Source organism: Buceros rhinoceros, unplaced genomic scaffold (assembly GCF_000710305.1).
Source record: "Buceros rhinoceros silvestris isolate BGI_N320 unplaced genomic scaffold, ASM71030v1 scaffold6106, whole genome shotgun sequence".
In the NCBI taxonomy this organism is placed as follows: Eukaryota; Metazoa; Chordata; class Aves; order Bucerotiformes; family Bucerotidae; genus Buceros; species Buceros rhinoceros.
In genome coordinates this window covers 3,269-24,142 of record NW_010419196.1, presented here as the reverse complement: position 1 = coordinate 24,142, position 20,874 = coordinate 3,269, and the positions used below count along the sequence as shown (strand labels likewise).

Sequence of the window (20,874 nt, the reverse complement as noted above, 5' to 3'; positions counted from 1 at the left end):
GGAATGCCTTAGATGAGAGCGACAAGTCTAAAGGGTCCAATGTATTCTTGCACGTGTAGCTGGGTTTAAAAGAGAAACACAGCAACATGATGCCGTGAAGAACTCAAGGTCCAGCTGTCTCGCTGGCCACGTCCCTGTAAGGAAGCGCCTCTGTGTTGTAATAAGTCACCTCTTTTTCCTCGTGATACACTTACACCATCTTTTATAAAAAGCAGATTGGCTTAAATATATGACGAAACCAAGAGTAACTTTATAGTAAATTTCAGTCACATTCGGAATCAACATCAACTTCGGCATCACAAGTTTGAGAGAAATTTGTTAACTTAAGGTTGGGTGTTTTTTGCTACAGTTTAAGCCACAACACAGATTTGAATGTACCTCAAGAAAAATTCAGAGCTGGACTGATAGCATTCTAAATTCAGAGCTCTTCTACCCTGCTACTGAAATCTGTGTATCAAGGAAAAATGTGCTAGAGTCGCTTACATAAACTAGTTTGTTACTATGTTTAAATATGGCAAACAAAGGAGCTGTATTATTTGCTGTAATTTAATATTGTGAAAATCATAAAATATTTTATTCTTATTTGATTCAACACTTTCCCGCAGTCCTCTGTCAGAATCTTCAGACTAAAACTCACCCGTGTTATCATCAGAAAGACTTCGAACATTGTCACTCTTGTTGTCTGCGTTGATAAACAACATTCTTTGCCTTGCAGGTGGTACTGTGAAGGGAAGGAGCTTGAAAACTCACCAGACATTCAAATTATCCAGACGGGTGATCAACACTCACTGGTCATTGTTGAAGCTTTTGAGGAGGACACAGGACGTTACTCGTGCTTTGCTTCAAACATCTATGGAACAGACTCCACTTCTGCAGAGATTTACATAGAAGGTAATGTCAGAAGTGTTGTGGAAATTGTTGTTGAAATTGGTCATACAGGATTAGGATACAATTATGCATTTTGTATGTTAACTGTGCAATAGATTTGTCATCACAAGTACGTAGCAGGGAGTCAACACTTTTTGTCATTAATGTATTTACTATTTCTCTGTAAAATGACCTTCAGACAAGCGGCTGCACTTCAAATATAATTTGTGGTGTTTCCCAGAGATTTTATATATATCATTGCTAGATCGAAGTCTAGAAATATTCAGATTCTGATGCCACCATATATTTGTTGTCTGTGGTACTCTACAGAAATACAAGAACCTAAACTTTGTGTCCAATTTTTATTAATTTATTTTCCCTAAATTATTACAAAAGTAATACAGGATAGCTTCATCCTGACCCATTTTGGGGATCTTGTAACCAAAATAAATATGCCAGCAATTTGATATTTTACTTGCACAATAGATGCTATAAATGAAACAGAATCTATATATCTACAGATTCAGGTCTCTATTCTTTCTCCTTATTCTTTTTAATATATCCTACTTGGCTTAAGAGAGGTCTATTCATTATATTTCATTTTAACACTTTTTGGGGTAAGGATTTAGATTGCATCCACCATTGTGCTAGCAGAATTATAAATTTAAAATAAACAGATAGAAGCTTCTTTTTTCTTTTGTCCTTTTTTCATTTCTCAGGCAGAGAAATAAACTCTGAGTACTGTCACTAACAGTGGGACCATTCATAAATTAAAGCACCTACCCTACTTAATACAAGGTTAATTTTGCTCCACTGTTGTTCTTCTTTCACATCTCTAATCTGACAGTGAAAGGACGAATCCTTTTTTAGTATCTGCTCTGCCCCTGACATTAATGGGAGATGTCTGTGCTTGGCAGGGATTTGCTGGTTCTCGAGACTTGGGCCAAGGCTGGCTTTTACCTAACTCATTGGATGCGGGATGGAAGCCATGGCTGATGGAGGTGCTCACTGGCAGGAACTGCAGAGAAAATGCAAATTCCCAATGCAGTGAAAGCTCAATCAGAAGTGTAAAATGTCTCAGTAAGACAGCTGTTAGTAAGCTGAGCTAGTGTCTTCTCCAAACTGTGCTAGAAGGCACGACTTTAAGAACTACAGGAATAATTCCAGGTCTCTCTCTTTTTATTCCCCCTCTTTTTTTATTGTTTTAACTGGTAGTATCAGGTGTCTGAGAAAAATAAAAGCTCTTGAATCACAATAATGGTTACAGACTAAATCATACTAGTGGCATTTCCAAGGGGACCTGAGGAAGATCCAGGTATACATTCACTCTTGGACAATTTTTCCTCATTTCAGTCACACCTCATCCCAGATTTGCCTTACATCAATAGCAGTTCTGCATCTTACACAGTACGCAATGTTGGTCCATTTCCACTGCAATACGATCTTTAGTTTTTACACAGCTTTATTATATACAACCTTAAAATGCTCTAGAGGAAATTTGAATGAAGCTTTGTATCATTCATAGATAAACTTCTCCAAAGCACCACCCCCCCCTGCCGCCTCTAAGCGATTTTTTTTTTCTTTTTCATAGGAGTCTCTTCTTCTGACTCTGAAGGTGAAATCATTAAAGACGAAATGGATCAGTAAGTTTAAAATCAACTACATCTTCCATATTTCTTATAGTTAAAAATTGTAAAGTGTAAAGATTTCAGATTTCATTAATACTTTGCAACTTCCAACACAGTTCGGGATTTGTTTGGATTGTTTGGGTTGGGTTTTGTTTGTGGCTTTGTTTGCTTTACAATTAGTATGGAACAAATCCACATTTGCTTTTGTGTCTTCAACTTTAGCTTAAGAACTGAAACTTTAATATTAAACATAAACATAAGAAATATGTTACCTTGAAGACTAAACTACAAAAATTAATTTACTAAAACAGACACCATTTGTCTAGACCCAACTTAAATGCTGATTTAAGCATCTGACTTGGAAAAAAAGTGTAGTAAGATTTCTCACATGAAAATATGTTATGTTATGAAGCTTTTGGCAGAAGATGGCTATGCATGGATTATTTAGATTTAAGATAAGGAAATTAATACAAGTGAACTAGAGTAAACTGAAAAGATGGGTATAAAAGACTAACTAATTATAAAAAGAAAGAAAAAGTGTCAGATGTAATCTAAAACCTGGGAAATAATTTCCTAAAAGAAATCCATTCCCTGTGCATTTAGAACCTGATCCAACGGTGCTAAAATCTAGAGGCTTTCAGATCAAAGTCTTTCTGTTAATTGGAAGAGTCAGACTGGTTGAAAACTAAAATAATCAGTCTTTTATCCTAAACTCCTTTGTATGCATTGTTTCAACCCGAAAAGCAATCAGTGCTTTATAAAGAAGAAACTTTAGTCGGATAAATATATGCACGCTGGGTTTTTCCATTCTTTACTAAGGAGGGTTATACTAATTAAAAATGTCAAATACAAAACTGCAGTGTGTTTGACCGAAGACCTTTGGCTGACAGCAAATCCTGGTTTAGGTGATCTAACTTCAATGTCATTAAATGCCCCAGATTGGATTGGTTTATTGACTTTGGTAAATGTAAGGGTTTAATACAAACTTCAGATCAAGAAGATTTCAAAGGTTTTGGGACAAATTGCTAAGTTTTACATAGTTCCAGCTCAGACTTTTCCAAATGTCTCAGGCATAAGGTTTTTTCTTATTAATCTTATCAGGTGTTAAAGTAATGTTGACCATGATCCTGATCACTTGATGGCACCTCTAAGACACTTACCTCATTAAATGGTGAAGTAATGTACTGCATTCTGTATTTCTTCGGAAAAAAAACCTACTCTGACATTGTAGTGGGATGTCCTCAAATGACAGAATTATGAAAGATCAGGTTTGGGTGTAATCCGAGTGTCTTTATTTTTGCTTAGCTTCCAGCCATTGTCACACAAATTTGAACACCTGTAATTAAAGGGAATTAATATGAGAACAGGTTGCAAAAAAAGTTCACAATTTCGAAAGAGAAATCAGTGATCACAACAACAGTATGTTCACTCTGAGTAAGTCTTCCTGTAGTTTGAAGGCTGGGGGGACCTGTGGCACATTCCAGAGCAGCCAGTGCATACCTCGAACCGAATAAAAAGACCATCTCTTCATTGTCTGCATTATTTTACTTTGCAACAAAACTAAACAAGTTCATCTCTTTTACTTCTATATAGAAACAACCTAGAAGTGAAGAGTTGCCAACCTGTACGTTACCAAAACTACACAAGATGTTGGTCAGAAAGCACATATCTTTTTTTTTTTTTTTGATCAGCAGTAAATTATTGAATCTGTATCCAAGCAGACCATGGTGTTTTCATTACCTTATGCACCCAATTCTTCATACAGGCTCAGGGAGCAGTGCAAGAGAAACTACCACTATCCTCTGAGAAACTAGCATCGCTCTCTCATGCTGCTCTGAGCTGCTAACAGCAGCTTTCAAGCTGCAGTTGGGTTAATCCAGGCCATTTGTTACGTTTGGTGTAACTGAACTAAATATGAGAGATTAGAGTGGCAAGACAGGCAGCCTGATTCTTAGAAACTCCAGTTTGCCTTGGAGTATGTATCTGTTTAGATCAGCTGGAATTCAATACCAGAAGGGAGGCTGGAGCTGACATGGAACTGCACAGACATAACTAAGGGACACACACATAGCTCTAGCTTCCAATTAGAGAACTTGTTTTCGGTTAATATTTCACAGCAAACCAAAGCCACCTGAACCCTCCTCGAATGCAGCGTCTCCTGCCGTTAGAACTGCAACCAAGCACCAAGAAACCTCCAAGGCACCATCTTCCATGGTTCAGCCTGTATCTGTACCTGCCCAGCCTGTGTCAACACCAGCTAATCAGGTAGGGGGACAATACGTGAATCTCAAGGACCAAAAGCAAGCTCTTAGGAAGGTGCTTCTTCTACAGGTTGTGACTCAGAACCTCCAAATTTTCTAGTTTTTACCTTGCTGTTGAACTTCAGCTTTGAACCTTAGAGCTGTACAGTAGTTGCACGGCCAGAAGAGATCTCCTGCCTACTAGCTAACCTTTAGCCCCTGCCAAAGGGAAGGGAACCTTTCATCCCCAGGTTCCAGGCATCTCCATGGCAGTGAGCAGAAAGAGCAGCTGCTGCTAGCTCAGCCAGCGGCAGGAATCTGCATGCCAGGAAGGACACTTGGAAGTGTAAGCCAACTCACTGGCCTCTTCACATTGCAGACTGACTCATTCACTTCCAATAGCAGCAGCCTTTAACTTTTTCCTCTCCCTCTCTACAGAACTCACTTGAAATAATTTTCTTTCAATTAAACTTATTTTAAGCTAAATCATTTAGGATAAATCAGAACAAGTCTTATGAGGAGCTCTCATAAGGGACCTCTGAGGGAACTGGGGTTGTTTAACCCGGAGAAAAGGAGGCTGAAGGGAGACCTTACACTCTCTACAGCTGCCTGAGAGGAGGTTGTAGTGAGGTGGGGGTCTGTTCTCCCAAGTAAGAAGTGATAGGACAAGAGGAAATGGCCTCAAGTCGTACCAGGGGTGGTTTGGATATCAGGAAAATTTTCTTTACAAAAAGGGTTGTCAAGTATTAGAACAGGCTGTCCAGGGCAGTGGTGGAGACCCCATCCCTGGAGGTATTTAAAAGACCTGTAGATGTGGTGCTGAGGGACGTGGTTTAGTGGTGACCTGGCAGTGCTGGGTTAATGGTTGAACTTGATAATCTTACAGATCTTTCCCAACTAAAACTATTCTATGATTCTATTATTTCACTACTGTGTTTACTTTATATGTAGATATGCTTGTTTACCACATAAAGTTTTAATATCCATATCAAAGAGTTTCTAATTAATGTTAGCACGCATTTTGATGCAAACTATCAGAATCTTTGTAACTCTGAATTCTTTCCTAATAGGAAAGAAGAGCCATATTTACTTAAAAATAAAACTGAAAAGTGAGAACCTCGCTTTACGCTGCCTTTTCAATGTTTACAGCCTAGAATTAGGTGGTAACCAATAAACAGATACTAGATGGGTGAAGTCGTGTACATTTACTTTTGACTACAAAGAGAACAGAAACAAGGTTTTGCAACATTTTGCCATTCTGACAGAGGGTTGCCCAAGTCAAGAGGGATAGTCATCTCAAAAATTACCACTTTTAGTCTTGTTTGCTTATAAGACACCATCTATAAAATTTGTCTATGTTTCCTAAGATACTGAAGCAGTAATTCTGCTGTTCTGAGGCAGCTTCTATTCACTACAACGAAAAACTCTACTGATCAAGTTCATACGAAAATTTTCCAGCAGGAGAATAATTTCATTCTGATTTCACTGAGTAAGATCACTATGGTGATATTCCACCTCTGTTTGGTTTTGGCAAAGGACAGGAATTACAGTAGCAGTCACACCTGTGATTGGACTTTACTTTTCTGTATTAACATCCACGAATATTTTGTAAGTAAGAATTTTTGAAAGGACACTGCCACCAAGCAGCCTACGTAGGTTTGTCTTAGTGAAGTATTAATGAAAGATGTTATAATACACTGCAGCGAAGTTTTTCTTGCCACGATTAAGACAATAAGACAATGAGGCAGTAATGGTGGTTTTGATCCTCAGGCAGTAACCCATACAGGAAGATTACTAGCAGATGGCTACAAAAGAGCAACTTTTATTCATTGCATTAAATATTTTGCTTTGGACTTCACCTACAAAACCTCTTTTGTGTAATTCCACAAGGATGTTTCTCCTCCATATGGAAAAATAACCTCGGTACACCTAAATATTATCATGTGATGTTTTGCAATCTACAGGCTCAAAGCCCCACTAACTATTTGCAAGGACTGGATGGAAGACCTATAATTGCTGCTCCTGTATTTACAAAGGTAATTGGTTCTGTGACATATTTGAAAACTTAAAAGAGGTCAGTTAATTGTACAGCGAGATCATTAAAATGTTCTAGCTATCAGAGATAAAGAAAGGAATTATGCATTTCTTAAGCTATTAAAGGATTTAAGTGGCTTTATGAAATCTTACTGAAATCAGTATTAATTCCAGACGAATACGACATTTACTGACTGCCTATTCATTTTCTCTATTAGATGTTACAGGATATTTCAGCTTCTGAAGGGCAGCTTGTTGTCTTTGAATGTCGGGTGAAAGGAGCTCCTTCCCCAAAGGTTGAATGGTATAGAGAAGGAACACTGATAGAAGACTCTCCAGATTTTAGGATATTACAGAAAAGTATGTTTCTTGTGTGGAAATACTGTCTCTAATAAAATATAGGCAAGCAATAAAACTGCTAACATAACAACCCTTTGAATTTCTTACTACAATGGTAAGAACTACATAAGCCATATTTATGGCAATTAATTTGGGTTCCAGAAGCCCAAACTGCAGATGAATTGAACAGCATACTCACAGGCAGTATTTGTCTGAGATTCCCCAAACTATTGGTTTGGTTTGCCTTCTGCTTTGATCCCTTTGCCACTCCAATGTTCTCCTCTAATTCAGCCTGCCTTCCGCTGCTTGATTTTGGTTTTGCTCCGTTTATGCAGCGTTCCATCACCCACAAATCCCTCACCTTTTAGTTCAGTGCTGGTATATTAGTGCTTACGGCCACTGGATTGCTTACTTATCCACAGAAGTAACCTGACCTATATATGTTAGCATGCTTCCACAAACATGTGTGCACACGCTACACGACAGGTTATAAACATATACTTTGATTTTCAAATGCAAACGAAACATTTGCAGTTTTGTCATAAGTCACTAGGATGCTAAAATTGCTAAAACTCAATAGAAATTCCTTAAATACCACACTAAGTCAAACCTAAATTAAACCATGCTTTATCCTAACGTGATTTCATGCATGTAATAGTTTCAGAAATTGTCATCAAGACACACTGAAGTAGTACTGAGGTTGCCAAAAAAATACTTTTTGCAGAATTTATTTCCTATCCATAAGTTCTTAGAAGTGTTCATATTGTTCAGTGCATTTGACATACCATTGCGTATAAGGCCTGGCTGTCTCCACCAGCCCTTAAACAGAAAATTGGAACAAAAGCAGTATTCCATCATATTGAGAAGATCAAGCTTCGTATTTAGTGCTTAAGAAAAAAAATGTATTGGCAAAATTAACTATATACAATCTACTAATTCTGCTCTTCTTCCCTTTAGAACCACGATCTATGGCTGAACCAGGTGAGGATAATCAAGAGGCTCATACTGTTTTGATTATACAAATGTGGTGATTTAACAACAACAAAATATTAATTATTTAAAGTCCATAATTTAACCAACAGAATATCTTCTTTTCCCCATGTTCTACAGCTACTAGTGAGACGCATTTAGAAGAAAATAATGTTTCCGTGCTGCTTTGACCCCGTTCTACCTTATGTTACCACCTTATGAGCTGAAGATTAACAAAACTAATGTATGAGGGTCACCTGTATATGTGAGGTTCAGAAGTACACCAGATAATGAAGGACTGAGCTATTTTTGTCTGGTTTACCAGTTAGGGAACATTGCATCAGATGTTTAGCCATGTCAGCCATTCCCTTTGCTCCCTACCAGCGTAATATGAGAGTAACGCATCAGGTGTTCCACCCTGGTATCAGCAAGTCCTATAAAAGTGGCTGGATATGCTAATTTCAAAGGTCCAGGCGCAATGGAGGCCACTCTGCCTCCATTTTTGATTTGACCAACAGGGCCTTATGAATTTTGATTACTTCCCCATAAGACAATCTCTCTCCCAGCTATGCTTTTCGCTATTTAAAAAACACAAATCTGCCCCTCTTAAGATAGAAAATTACCAAAGGAGTATTAATTCTTATGGAATATAAACTTCTCTAACTCTTCTCCTTGCCCTATTAAAAGGTTTTTACCCCTAAAAGTGTCTTGAAAGAGACTCTATCCCTCTGCAATGTTTCTTGCTGAGTCTTAGGAATAAATAAACAGAGCTGGTACCAGAACGCACGGATGCTGTTCCTTTACTGACCAGTGGCATCACTGCTGAGTAATGCAAAGCAGTTTTTAGCGGGCAATCAGTTGCGTGCAGTTGTCACTGCCTCGTCACCTGCTGCTCATTCAGAAGGAATCTGGACTTCCATGCATGCAGTGGTAGGCAAATCCAACTACTATAAACTAGACACTATAATGCCTTAAACCAGTTCTATAATCCTAGTACTATATTAAACTATTATTCTCCTATAGTTGTTAGCAAATAATCTCTTTGTCGCTACTAGGTTTTCCTCAGCGATGACATGAAACAATCAAGTTTAAGTGTGGTATGGTCTTCTACAGAAATACTCATAAAATATTCATCCTGGAGGGTTTTAGAAAAGTTCCTTGCAAAATGGTAGCAAAATAGTCACTGATTAGTTGAAGAAATGCTCTCAGCCCACACTTCAAGGCACTTTAGATGTTATTCTCCCTTCTCATCCCAGCTATCCAGCCAAACGAAAGATTTAAAATACCAGTAGCTGGTATTGCTGCCCAGACATGTCAGCTACTGGTCAGACAGGAATGTCATGATCCCAGATTGACCTTCCCAGAGAGAATTTTTTTTTGTTTTTTTTTTTTGCTAGTACAGTTTTGCTAGCACATTTTTGGTACCCATTAGTCCTCATCCCAAAGAAGTGAAAATGCAACTTTCCATAAGCACAACCAGCACAATCCCCTCTCTCTGCAAATCTGCACTTGTACTTTTGGAAAATGCCAGCCTATACGTATATTTTTTGTATTTCTTCACCTTACAGAGCGACTCCAGTAATTGTTACCAGTTAGTTACAACTAATCTCTCAATCTGCAAAGAGAGAAAAACACATGTGTTTTAGTGAGTTGTGAGTATAGAGTACACTATGTTTCTCCAAATTAAATTTTAAGTTCTTCAGAGAGAAAGTCTGTACTTCATGTGATTAGGAAAATATTTTCTAATGTTTTCCAAACACTGCTGACACCTGTTCTCCAGTTTTGTTGAGCATGCTGGAGCACAGAGGGTACCAGTTGCTGCAGACAATGCTGATAGCAGCTGCTGCACACAAAGGCTGCCAAAATTGATAATACTGATGAAACTAAAATCAAACCGAGCAAGGTGGAAAACCTTATGGAAATGTTCCCGCGGGTAGTCAAGGCTTTGTGTGTTTCTTTAATACATGTTCACCTCAAGAATAATACTGCTCTGATGCTTTGCAGAGGAAATTTGCACTCTTGTCATTGCTGAAGTATTTTCAGAAGATTCTGGCAGTTTCACCTGTACTGCGAACAATAAATACGGCACAGTATCTAGTACAGCTCATCTAACTGTCAAAGGTAAGAGTTGTTCTTAGTCCTTTGCGCACTAGTAAATACAAGCAGAGCAGCCTGCAGCACCACGCAGGCCAGGCTGCCTATCGAACACACGGGTTGCTATGTCTTTTCAAAGCATCCTTCCCCAATTGGAAATGTGAAGGACAAGGAACTCTATGACCTATTTAGTTTGCTGTTTCAATAACCAGCTGGTGCAGAGCCCGAAGGAGGAAACCTCAAAACAGCTTCTGTCATACTGCCTACACGATTTATGGCAAAGCACTAAGCAGTTAGGTGAGCAAAGTACAGCACATAACAGCACTGTTGATTCCAATCAAGCTCAAGTTCCGGCAGTGTTCTTTGTAACTGAAAAGTTGGAGAATTCTCTGAAAGGAAAGTTTGTATTTCAGAGATGCTAGCGGAATTCACGGGGGACAAGGCTGCAGACCACTGCTGGATCTTCCAAACTAGAACCGTGTCTCTTTTCCCACTGCCTTTACAATATTCCTCTTTTAAGGGAATTCGCTGTTAAACAAATGAGGTAAAACAACTCAGTCCAACTGGAAGGGCATCAGAGTGAGTTTTGTGCATTTCATTTCACTATTATTTATGGTATTTGCACATCACCAAAAGTTTGGTATTTTGCTCTTTCAGCACCTGAGGACAGTAGTAATGCTACCAGCCTTCACACAACGAGCTCAATCAACTTAATTGCTCCTGAACATCAACGTCCCCCACATACTTCTTCCCATCACATAGCAAATCAAATTCCCAAACCTAAACTTGAAGGTGTTCTTGTGAACCACAATGAACCCAGATCGAGTTCCAAGATAGGTCTCCGTGTGCACTTCAAGCTGCCTGAAGATGATAAAGGAAGTGAATCATCATCAGAGGATGGGCCTGGCGCGACAAACCAAATCAGACCCAACTCTTTCCAAGAAAGGATAAATGGACAGCCAGTGAAAATACCAGAGCCAACATCGCCATCCAAGGAACCCCCGCCAGTACTGGCTAAACCAAAACTGTAAGTAAAAATTATTCTATCAGGAGTTCACTGATAATATTTTGTATTCAGAGACCAGAATACTATTACACTAGAGCAAAAAACCTCAAACACAGAAAAAAAAGACAGTATCAGATGGTGCTAGCCTCATTAACTATACTCTTAGAAAACATTCTACAGAGCTGGGTATTTTTTCTGTATATCGCTCTTGGGAAAAGTGTTCTCCGATTTTAAAAGGAAAAAGTTTTCCCTTTGAAATGTTATTTCATTCCGCAATATCTTCTGCTGCAAAAAAAAGGTGAATGACACTGTTTTTATGCAGGCAAAATAAAAGCAGGTTTTACAAATACTTCTCACTCAATCCTGAATATGCAATTTTGCCTAAACCAGACATACTCAGTCTTATAAGGGCTAGCAATTAGGTCTAGCAACTAGCCAGCAGCTCTGGTCCCAAACACCATGCCTCATGACTTTCATGTCTTACAAACATAATCTCCATCTAAAACAGAAAAAATACTTGGAAATGTTTGATTAAGTGAAACCACTTGAACTGAAAAGCACCTGCACGATTAGTGCACTGTGAGCTCAAGGGACAATTTTAAGAAGTAGTTTTGTTAAAGGACAAGTTATAGAATTCACACTACTGTTTCTTAAAAAATAGCTTTTGGGCATTTTTGAAACCTCCTAAATTTAGTCTAACAAAACCCATGCAAAGTCCTTCATTTCTGTTCTTAAATAGGCAGAAACTTTAACTAGAGGCTCAGGAAGGACTTTATACAGTAATTCACTGGCACTCTTAAGCAGGGATGTAATTTCATAGGATAAACATTACACGCAGCTGAGGTACCACTTGGAGCAGTGATTTTTAATTTGTTGATCCCATATTCACAGCTCTATTTACTTTCAGAGCTACAGTGTGTTTAAGGAGGGGAGCACAAGCAGTATTTAAGTTGCCCAATGCTTGCATAAAGTAGAATTTCTCTCAAACCCACCCCCGCAAAACTGTGACAAAGAAGTGCATTATCATACAGTATATATGAAGGACACAAAAAATCAGGATTGCACAACTTCTAATTCTCTAACCTGCTAATTTTGAAAGCTTAAAACTGCTATCTTTATCTACCTTTAACATGATTTTCATTTCGTACATTATAGAAACAGCAATTTTTTTAAAGTAAACTAAGTTCTGTTGACTTCATGTATTTGGTTTGTCAGTGCCAGTTGTGGCTGGTGTCTACTTCTAGATTTTTCACTTTCTAACAATAGCTATTTAATACTCAATGATTTATTACATGATCATTTCCCATATCCTCCGTGTCCTTTTTGGTTTTGGAAGAGGAAAAGTTAGCTTATTTTCCATATGCTGAATTTCCATAACCACAGTAACTAAATAAACCACTTAAGAAGGCAAAATCATTTTCCTTAATTGCAAAGTAAAAAAGCCCTGAAGATATATGCAGTAGATAACACCTAAGAAACAACAACTGCATGAAATGCAAGTCCTCTCTGAATTAGCCACTCCTGCATGTCACCAAATGTCAACACCGCCTAAACTATGTTGTAATGTCTCTTTTTGTGGATTATTACAAAGCTTTATTAGCCAAAATGCTGGTTTCAGAACCCACTTTAATAGGAGGTAAGTAACTGCAATCTGGTTTACAAACTCTTAAAATGCAATAAACCAAATCCTACTTCCAGTTACACACAAGCAGAGGGGTAGTAAGGTGACATAGAGCTGAACTGGACAATGCTATCCCTCAAATATCTTCAGGTGAAATTTATATTTACATTTATATTTCCTGTGTTAGAATGTAAGAATCATGTTCAGTCAAGTAATTTTCAGACAAAAAGCTTTCATGCCTCTGGCAAAGAAGGGGAGAGGAAGGAAAGTTTATTTTAGTAGCAAACTGATACTATGCTTTTCTCATAATGTTAGGAAATACGTCATGTAGCAGTTCCCCCCACCTTTTACTGTATCACAGGACATAGCGTTTTTCTTTCACAACTCACATATGGAAATGTAGTCAGCCATCACATTCAGGGCTCGTGACCAATTCTGCTCATCTTTGTTCTATATGCAGTGATCAGACACAGTTAAAACAGCTCCACAGCCAGGTCTTGCTTGAACAACAGCAAGTGCTTCAGACGTCTACAAGAGAGTTGTCACTCAACACGGCTTTACTGAATTCTGCTACTTCACTCCATCAACAGTTCACTTCAGCGACGTACAAACAAAGCAAAGCCCCTGCTTCACAGGCATTCAGCTATAGCCGACCTAAGCAGTTCCTGCCATCACAAACCACGCTGCCTAGCAGCTCCTCTTCTAGCTCCTCGGTTACAACATTCAGCAATGTCCCTCAAGGAACTCAAAGAACAAATAACAAGGAAAATTTCACAGGAAATCCTCCTTCTGCCCAATCAAGGTCTTCAGGAGTGTTTACAAGCAAAAATGAACAGTGTCCACCAAGCCCTAAAGAATCCATGGTGTCTCCGCTCACATTTTCTATATCCAGTGCAAAGCAGTTCCAGCCGCAAACAGTGACTCCTGCTCCTATCTCTCCAACCGGACGGATTCAGAATCCAGTAGCTTTCCTTAGTGCTGTTCTTCCTTCACTTCCTACTGCGCCATCCACCAATGCCATGGGACTGCCCAGAAGTACACCAGCCATGTAAGTAGAATAAACCGTGTGTGCAGAAGCGGGAACAAGAAATACTCACGAAGGGAACTATGATGTATTTCTGTTCAAGGGTTCAGTGGGGAGTTTCCTGAAATATAAGTAGTTCATAAAATAGAAAAGTGATTCTTCATTTATTCTGGTCATTTCACCTAACTTTTACATTCAGTTAAGAAAGGAATGGATAGTAGCTCCTACAATAAGATACATCGGGGTAAGATAAATTCAAGAGAGAGAAATGTGAGTTTATAAACAGATCTATACAAGAATCTGGGAGCTCAGAGATTCCAAAGACTGTACTAGTGGGAGAAAAGAGATTTCATGAGCTTGCAGGATCAGTCACTCTAAGACCATTTGCCTACGTTAATTATAAAAAAATTCTTACCTACTGTAAGCAGCAAGTAAATTAAAAGGTACCTCATAATGCAAGTTATTTCTTAGTTCAAGTAAATCGAAGAAATAACTTAAGTAAAGGTATTTTTCTGGTTCCAATACTTCCTATATTTAAAGTTTCTAGAAGATCTCAGGAGAGTTAATGGTTTGCACATAAACGTTTCCACTGACAGCCAGCCTGGCTTCAGTAACAAAATGGTTACCACCATACAAGCAAATAAGGATGATGATGTACTCAAAAGGCTGTGGCTTTAAAAGTTCCTTCTTTACTTGTACAGTTGAAATTAATATCCCTTTTGTGGACTATGCGAACCCTGTGTTAGCACAGCTAGCACCAGTAGATTGACACAACTTTTCATCCACAGAACTCCAAACTTTGCACAAAGTAAGGAATATTTCCCCTTTTGCCAATGATACACTTCAAGGTAGTGATAGCTGTCAGTAAATCCCAATCTCGTAACTATCCTGATGATACTACACCAACCAGGCTGGAATTAGAACAGAAAAAAGTGTCCCTGTATACATAATATCCACTCTGTGCGCCAAGAAATCCCACCCTCTAACCATTACTGCACTCCTACTCACACACCTCCTAGTTGCCCAGCAAGCCACACAATCACCATCACCCTGTGGCACATGCCTGGAGGCCTTCACAGCCCTGGCATCACAGCCCTGGCAAACGTAATAATGTTGTAAGGTTCACAGTGAAGGTTTTAACTATACCCAACTCAAACCTAAACAATATCTCTGTTAATCTGTGAGTACCTATTGAAGTTCAGCTTCCCTATCAGCAGTAAGAGATCACCCTGTCTGCAGAACCACAACAGGAAGGGATCTCACACAGCAAACATCAGCAACACCTTTTACCTAGATGCCCTGTTTCTAAGACCCCAGCTCCCGGTGAACCACTAGGATGTTGCACAGTCTCTAGTGGTGTGCTGCTGCTGTGCTTCAGTGATGCACTCTCACAGTCTCCTGACAGTCTTATTTAAGAATTTAACTATCGTCAAATCTTACTGCAATAGAGCAGATGACATCTATAAAATAAAAATAAAAAGAACTGTTGATGTTAGGTGTCATAAAAGGCTGAGAGGAATGAAAGAAGTAAAAGTTCAAGGAAGGAGTAAATGATCAATGAAGATGTGAGATAAAGATCAATGAGAAATGGTATTAACTTTTAAATTATTGCATGATACAGTAAAATGTACAAAATGTATACTTATGGTAACATCTATACACATTTCTTTAGCATTCATTGTGACATCATTGTTCCAGGATAAATATAACTGGAACTTAGATGCTTGTTATAGTATTGTAATCCTTATTCTCTTTGTGTGTCCTTAATTCCTACTGGCATGGGAATGGGATGCACCATTAAAATAGTATCCAAAATAATGAAATTCCATGTTGTGCTTTGGCTTCTACATAAATAAGTTAACGGGTTCCTCCAGACGACTGAAGCCTAATGTAGCATGTCACACAGGTGACAAAAAAAACACATACTGTTTGCTGCATGTTAGTATCAGAATTTTCTTTTAATAGCCCGAACCAGGGATTAACCAAGAAAAATCTGAAGCCTCTGTCATTAGCAACAGATGATTCTATTCGGGAAAATAAAGCTGCACTTGTAAAGGACCTAGAAAGAAAACTGCGTTTCCGAGAGGATCTTAATCCACAAAGTAGTCAGCAGGTAAGAAAATCAAACGTTATTAAGATACGTTTCACTCAGGAACAAGACACGTATCACAAACGGCAGAACAAAAGGTGTTTGTGTGGTTGAGCTGTGACGCTGCTTTGCAGAGAGAGCTTTTGTGGTAAGTACTGCTTTGGAATAGCAAACGGGGGCTTTAAATAGGAAGTATGAGAGGATGCAGCTGTAGAGGGTTTACGCTGTGACTGAGCAGCATTTCTCAGTTCTGATCACCTCAGACTGGTAGGAATGGAAAATTTTTCTCTTTTTTTAGAAGCTTCTGCACATTGGATTTCACTTCTTCATTTTATAAGTTAATTGCACAACATTCACTGCACAAATACATATTCATACACTGTTTATTTTAAACACATATTAAGGATTATAGTAATCGAACTGTTCAAGAAAAGGTTTCTGGTTTTACTTTGGTTGAACTAAAATGCGGGATTTAATTTTTAGCTTTAAACCTTTTTTTTCAAATCTCCCGACTTATATGAACTGACAGGAACTTGTTAGGAACTTAATAAAGTTTTTGGTAGCTGTTACTGGCATACACCAAACTCTCGGCCTGGCACTATTAGAGTTTAGCAAAATAACAAACCTTTTACAAAGTTCGAGGAACTTTCTATCAGTTCATTCTTAACTGGATTCACTGGATCTGGGCAGTGTCTATGAAATTAAAGCAGAAATAGAAAAGGAAGGGTCGAAATCACTGTAACTCAGGTTCAACCACCCTCACATAACAGTAGGACACACTAAGGACTGCTAGGTAGTTGCCCTCGCTGTAGGCCAACATGCTCCTCTCACCTTGGCCACAGAGCCCTCCAGAGCTTTCCCGTCGGCTCAGGCTTAACGCAGCAAATAAGGATTCACCCTGATCTGTTGTCAACAAGGAAACTTTTCACAGCCTCTGTTAGCCCCTTCTGGCAGAGGACATGCAAAGATAAGCAAAAAGCCACGGAGTCTCTGAAGCAAATTACCCTCTGTGGACAACTGCAGGGTAATCCCTGGGGTTTTTTAATTTTGCTGTTGACCTTTCTTTCTGATAGATCACGCTGCCAAAGCACTTTGAGTGAAACAACTGGCAAGCGGTATGTTTTGCAGATGAATCACAAGTGTTACAATTTGTACTTGCTCTGGTAGTAAGAAAAATTATTTAGAGCGCTACTGTGAAATACCAATCAGTCTTCCGAGTTAACTGCACAACTACCCCTTTAGAAACAATGATCACTACTAGTGTCAGAGTTATCTGCTGACAGCAGAAGTTATTTATACACTTATTCACTATTCTGTATGAAACCAAACCAAAATCTTGATTTCCAAATCCCCCAAACACCGAAAAACTTCAAGGCTGGCGCTTCTCTGATTGTTATGGTAATTAGAATGACAATGGTAACAAACTATAAAGCAATTTCAGGATTTCTCAGTAGAAGCTCCCTCACTTTCCCCTCAGTTCCCACTTCAATCACTTCTGATACTATTCTTCCACATCTGGGAAAACCACTGCTCAGATTGACTCCAGCAAATTCAAGTCTGAGTCTTCTCCTCAGTGATTATTTAAAGAGATGAGAGGATGCACAGTATTTTGCAAAATTCCAGTTGCTTTGCCACCTACAGAACAATCAACATCATGAGAATAATATGCTGGAGTGCTGGCCTCACACCCATAGATTTTGTCCTGGTTTTTCCTCTTGTACTTAACACAGAATTAAAAAGGAGACATTGTCATCCTATATATAGCATATTTCATAATGTAGGGCAGGGCTTCTTGTTCACTTTCTTATAAATACGATCTCTCCTCTGTCTGAGAGAGATCATTGCATAATGAATGGAGTACACCTTCCAAGAGGAATCTCCAAGTGTTACCTGCCTTGTATTTTCTACGTGCTATTTTAAAAATCCCTTCTCATAAAATGTGTCCTGTAGCATATTTTTATTTAGAGAATTGTACTATAACCCCATATTTTAATAACAGCATTTGTTCTCAGAGCATGCAGGGATCATCCAGAATGAAAGCTGCAGATGACAAGTCAGTGCCTTAAAGTACTGGTGTTGTCTTCTATTACTATATAATGAACATGAGTGATTTACACCCTGCTGCTCTATTTATTATCTTTTACCAGCTTCCACATGAAAAATGTTCAGCTTACAAGTCCAAATTCTCCTAAGCGTCAGCATTATACAGTCAGCATGTTATCCAATAATCCAGACGTACTCCTTCTGTTTCATCCAGCACATCACTCATCACCAACAGTAACGAAACCCAGAATGAGAACATAGTTGGTAATTTTGCTGACATTGCATGTGACAGAACAGATTAGGCTCTGGTCTTCCACAGCTATGATAATCACACAGTGCTGACAGAAATACAAATATGACTTAGCTAAGATTCTAGCTGCAATTTTGATCAAATACATGCAATAACAAGCTGTCATTTTTACCAGAACAAACCACCATACCTGTCATTTGTGCAGACAGTAGTACTCTATATTGCCAGATGATATTTCATCAAAATTAGGACTGTTGAAAAAACATGTGGTTCAATTATACTGTGCGTCTTCAGTCAGATTTGCTCAGTTCTTTCAAACAGGAGATATACTGCATGAGAATTAGCTTTATGCAACTGCAGGAAGAGGTTGGGTCAAATCCCAGGATATAGGAGGCTTAACTCAGTTTCTTCCTTGGCCTGAAGACAGTCGAATTCGTAACTCTTAACTCCAGTAAGGACAGCCTAGCTCCTTGCCAGTGTACTGTTGGTGCTGTCCCAGGTTGCGCAACTGATCAAGCATTCTTTATTGGCAGGATAAAAACCTGGGAATTCCACCTTTCAGAACAGCTCCCTTAACAGGAGACCTGAGCCTTTCTCTCACCTTCTCCAGCTCAATCAACAAACCTTATGACTTTCAGGCAGTGTGGAACTGTGGAACTGTCCCTTTAGCAGGACATTTCAGATAGCATTTCAGCTTAACAGTTAGGGGTGTTGGAAGGAGCTGCTAGAATCCTTTCTTCTAATTTGTGTTGGAGAAAAGAAACAAAGACAGACTGAGACAGAGAGAGAAAAAGAGAATCACTCTCCTGCCTAGGAACTAGGACAAATACCTGTATTCTTGTCCTTCCTGTAGTGGACGTTTCAGTATTTCTGCAAAGTGAAAGAGGACAAGAAGGACAAAGAACTTCCCTGTCCCCTCATCTCCCTTGGCATACTGTTTTATCAGCATGGAGCTCAGAGCTTCCTCTTGGAGACTGAGGTTGAAATCCTGTGAGACAAAGCCCCTAAGTCTCATGACCTCAGCGAGTGTCTGGGCTACCGCACCATTTGATGAAAGGAGGGCACAAGCAGCATTATCTCCACTTCCCCCCATCTGTCAGTCTAGTCCACTGGGCCTTTTACCTTCCTTACAAGTAAAACATCTTGGTAATGTTCAGTTAGAATACATCATGCAGAAGTAAAAAGACACGTGAGGAGAAAAGAGCAGACAGAGAGTTTGGGGGCATTTTGGCAAACAGAAAAAAATACAAATGTGTAATGTGAACTGATTCTTTTACCCTGGTACTTGAAAACATTTACAGGCTTCACCAATAGGACTATACAGGAAATTCAGCTTCACAGGCAAAACTTTGAAATAATGATATTATCTCCTCAAAACTTTGCTATACACATAATATAACATAAGAAAACAACATAATAAAACTTCCAACATCCTGCACAGTAAGAAAAAATAAAAGAATTAAGTGGGCAATAGTAACAGAATGGAGAGTTAAATACCTGGGCCTGGTCTATACCTTTTGGTTGTACGAACTACAAACTGTGCTCACATATCTGTGTCATTTAATATGAAGAATATCATGTAGCAATGCTGGTTGGTTGTGCCTTACATAAGACCCAGACAGCAGCATGGTCACTGCCTTATCTTTAGGACAAAACCTACAGCCATTTAGAAAATTATGCACAGCCCTCGCATGGATATGCTTTACTTTTGCTAGGGAATACTCTGTAAGAGATTTCAGAGCAGAAGAGGTGCAAGGTTTGACCAAAAGCTTTTAAATCATTAAAACCCATGGCCTGTAAAGCCATATGCAGAACCCAACTCATGACACAGGCCACATCACCACTAACACCTCAACACTGACCAACCAGAATCCTCACAGCTCTCACACTAAGAAGTCAGCCTCAGAAAGTTCCCAAGAGTCACCAAGAACTCTGTTCGCCAGAGCACAAGAATTACACATCTTTCAATCACTCCAAAAATCTTGCTCAAAAACAGGCTTCATATCATCTCTCAAAGGTCAGCCAGTGTAGGCAATTTGAGGCTAAGGATGGGAATTAAACCACAAGGAGTCCTCACGGAAGCTTGTTTGCTCTGTACCAGAAATGAGAAGAGATTTAAGAGCCTGACCAAGACAAATTACAAGATCTTTATATTAATAGGTATAAACTCCCAATAGTTTCGGGAATTAATAATTGAACAACCCCTAGATGTAATCAACAACAAATTTCAGACAGGTTTTCCTGGCAAGGATCCTGGCTTGTAGAACTCCTCATCTAGGAAAGGGAACGTGAGCTCCTCCTGCTTTCACACACACTCCTAAGGCACTCACTCGAGCTGGTAAGTCAGTGCGAGTTGGAGATGCAAACCTTATTTGCTTTCTCTTTTCTTTTTGTCTTGCTCAATCACTTTGAGCTGAACTGCATTTCAAATATTGTCTAGCTGCGTACCACAAACTTGCTAGAATCTTCAAGGGTGTGTGTTTACATTTGGATAGCATGATATGCATGCTGTGTGCCAGGTAAGATGACCCAGCAAAACTCATCTGCAAGAAATTAGTCACTTCAGTGACGCCTCTTCATGGGACACAATAATGGAAGAAAAGCACGCACATTAGATGTGTTGGTTTTGGATTCCCACCACTGAAAGCAGAGGGGTGGGGGGGTGGAGTG

General features: G+C 39.1%; 1 protein-coding gene across 1 annotated transcript in view; it reads left to right on the top strand.

The window, feature by feature from the left end:
* Positions 1-15,935, top strand: part of MYPN (myopalladin) — a gene marked incomplete at its 3' end in the record, with an annotated part of 26,600 nt that extends 10,665 nt beyond the window's left edge. Inside the window, exons 2-11 of the mRNA XM_010138803.1 lie at positions 716-891; positions 2,459-2,510; positions 4,613-4,760; positions 6,700-6,771; positions 6,988-7,129; positions 8,066-8,089; positions 10,082-10,198; positions 10,829-11,198; positions 13,259-13,846; positions 15,788-15,935. Of these exons, the coding sequence (XP_010137105.1) occupies positions 716-891; positions 2,459-2,510; positions 4,613-4,760; positions 6,700-6,771; positions 6,988-7,129; positions 8,066-8,089; positions 10,082-10,198; positions 10,829-11,198; positions 13,259-13,846; positions 15,788-15,935 (1,837 nt within the window). The remainder of the gene's footprint in view (positions 1-715; positions 892-2,458; positions 2,511-4,612; positions 4,761-6,699; positions 6,772-6,987; positions 7,130-8,065; positions 8,090-10,081; positions 10,199-10,828; positions 11,199-13,258; positions 13,847-15,787) is intronic.
* Positions 15,936-20,874: the final 4,939 nt, after the last annotated feature.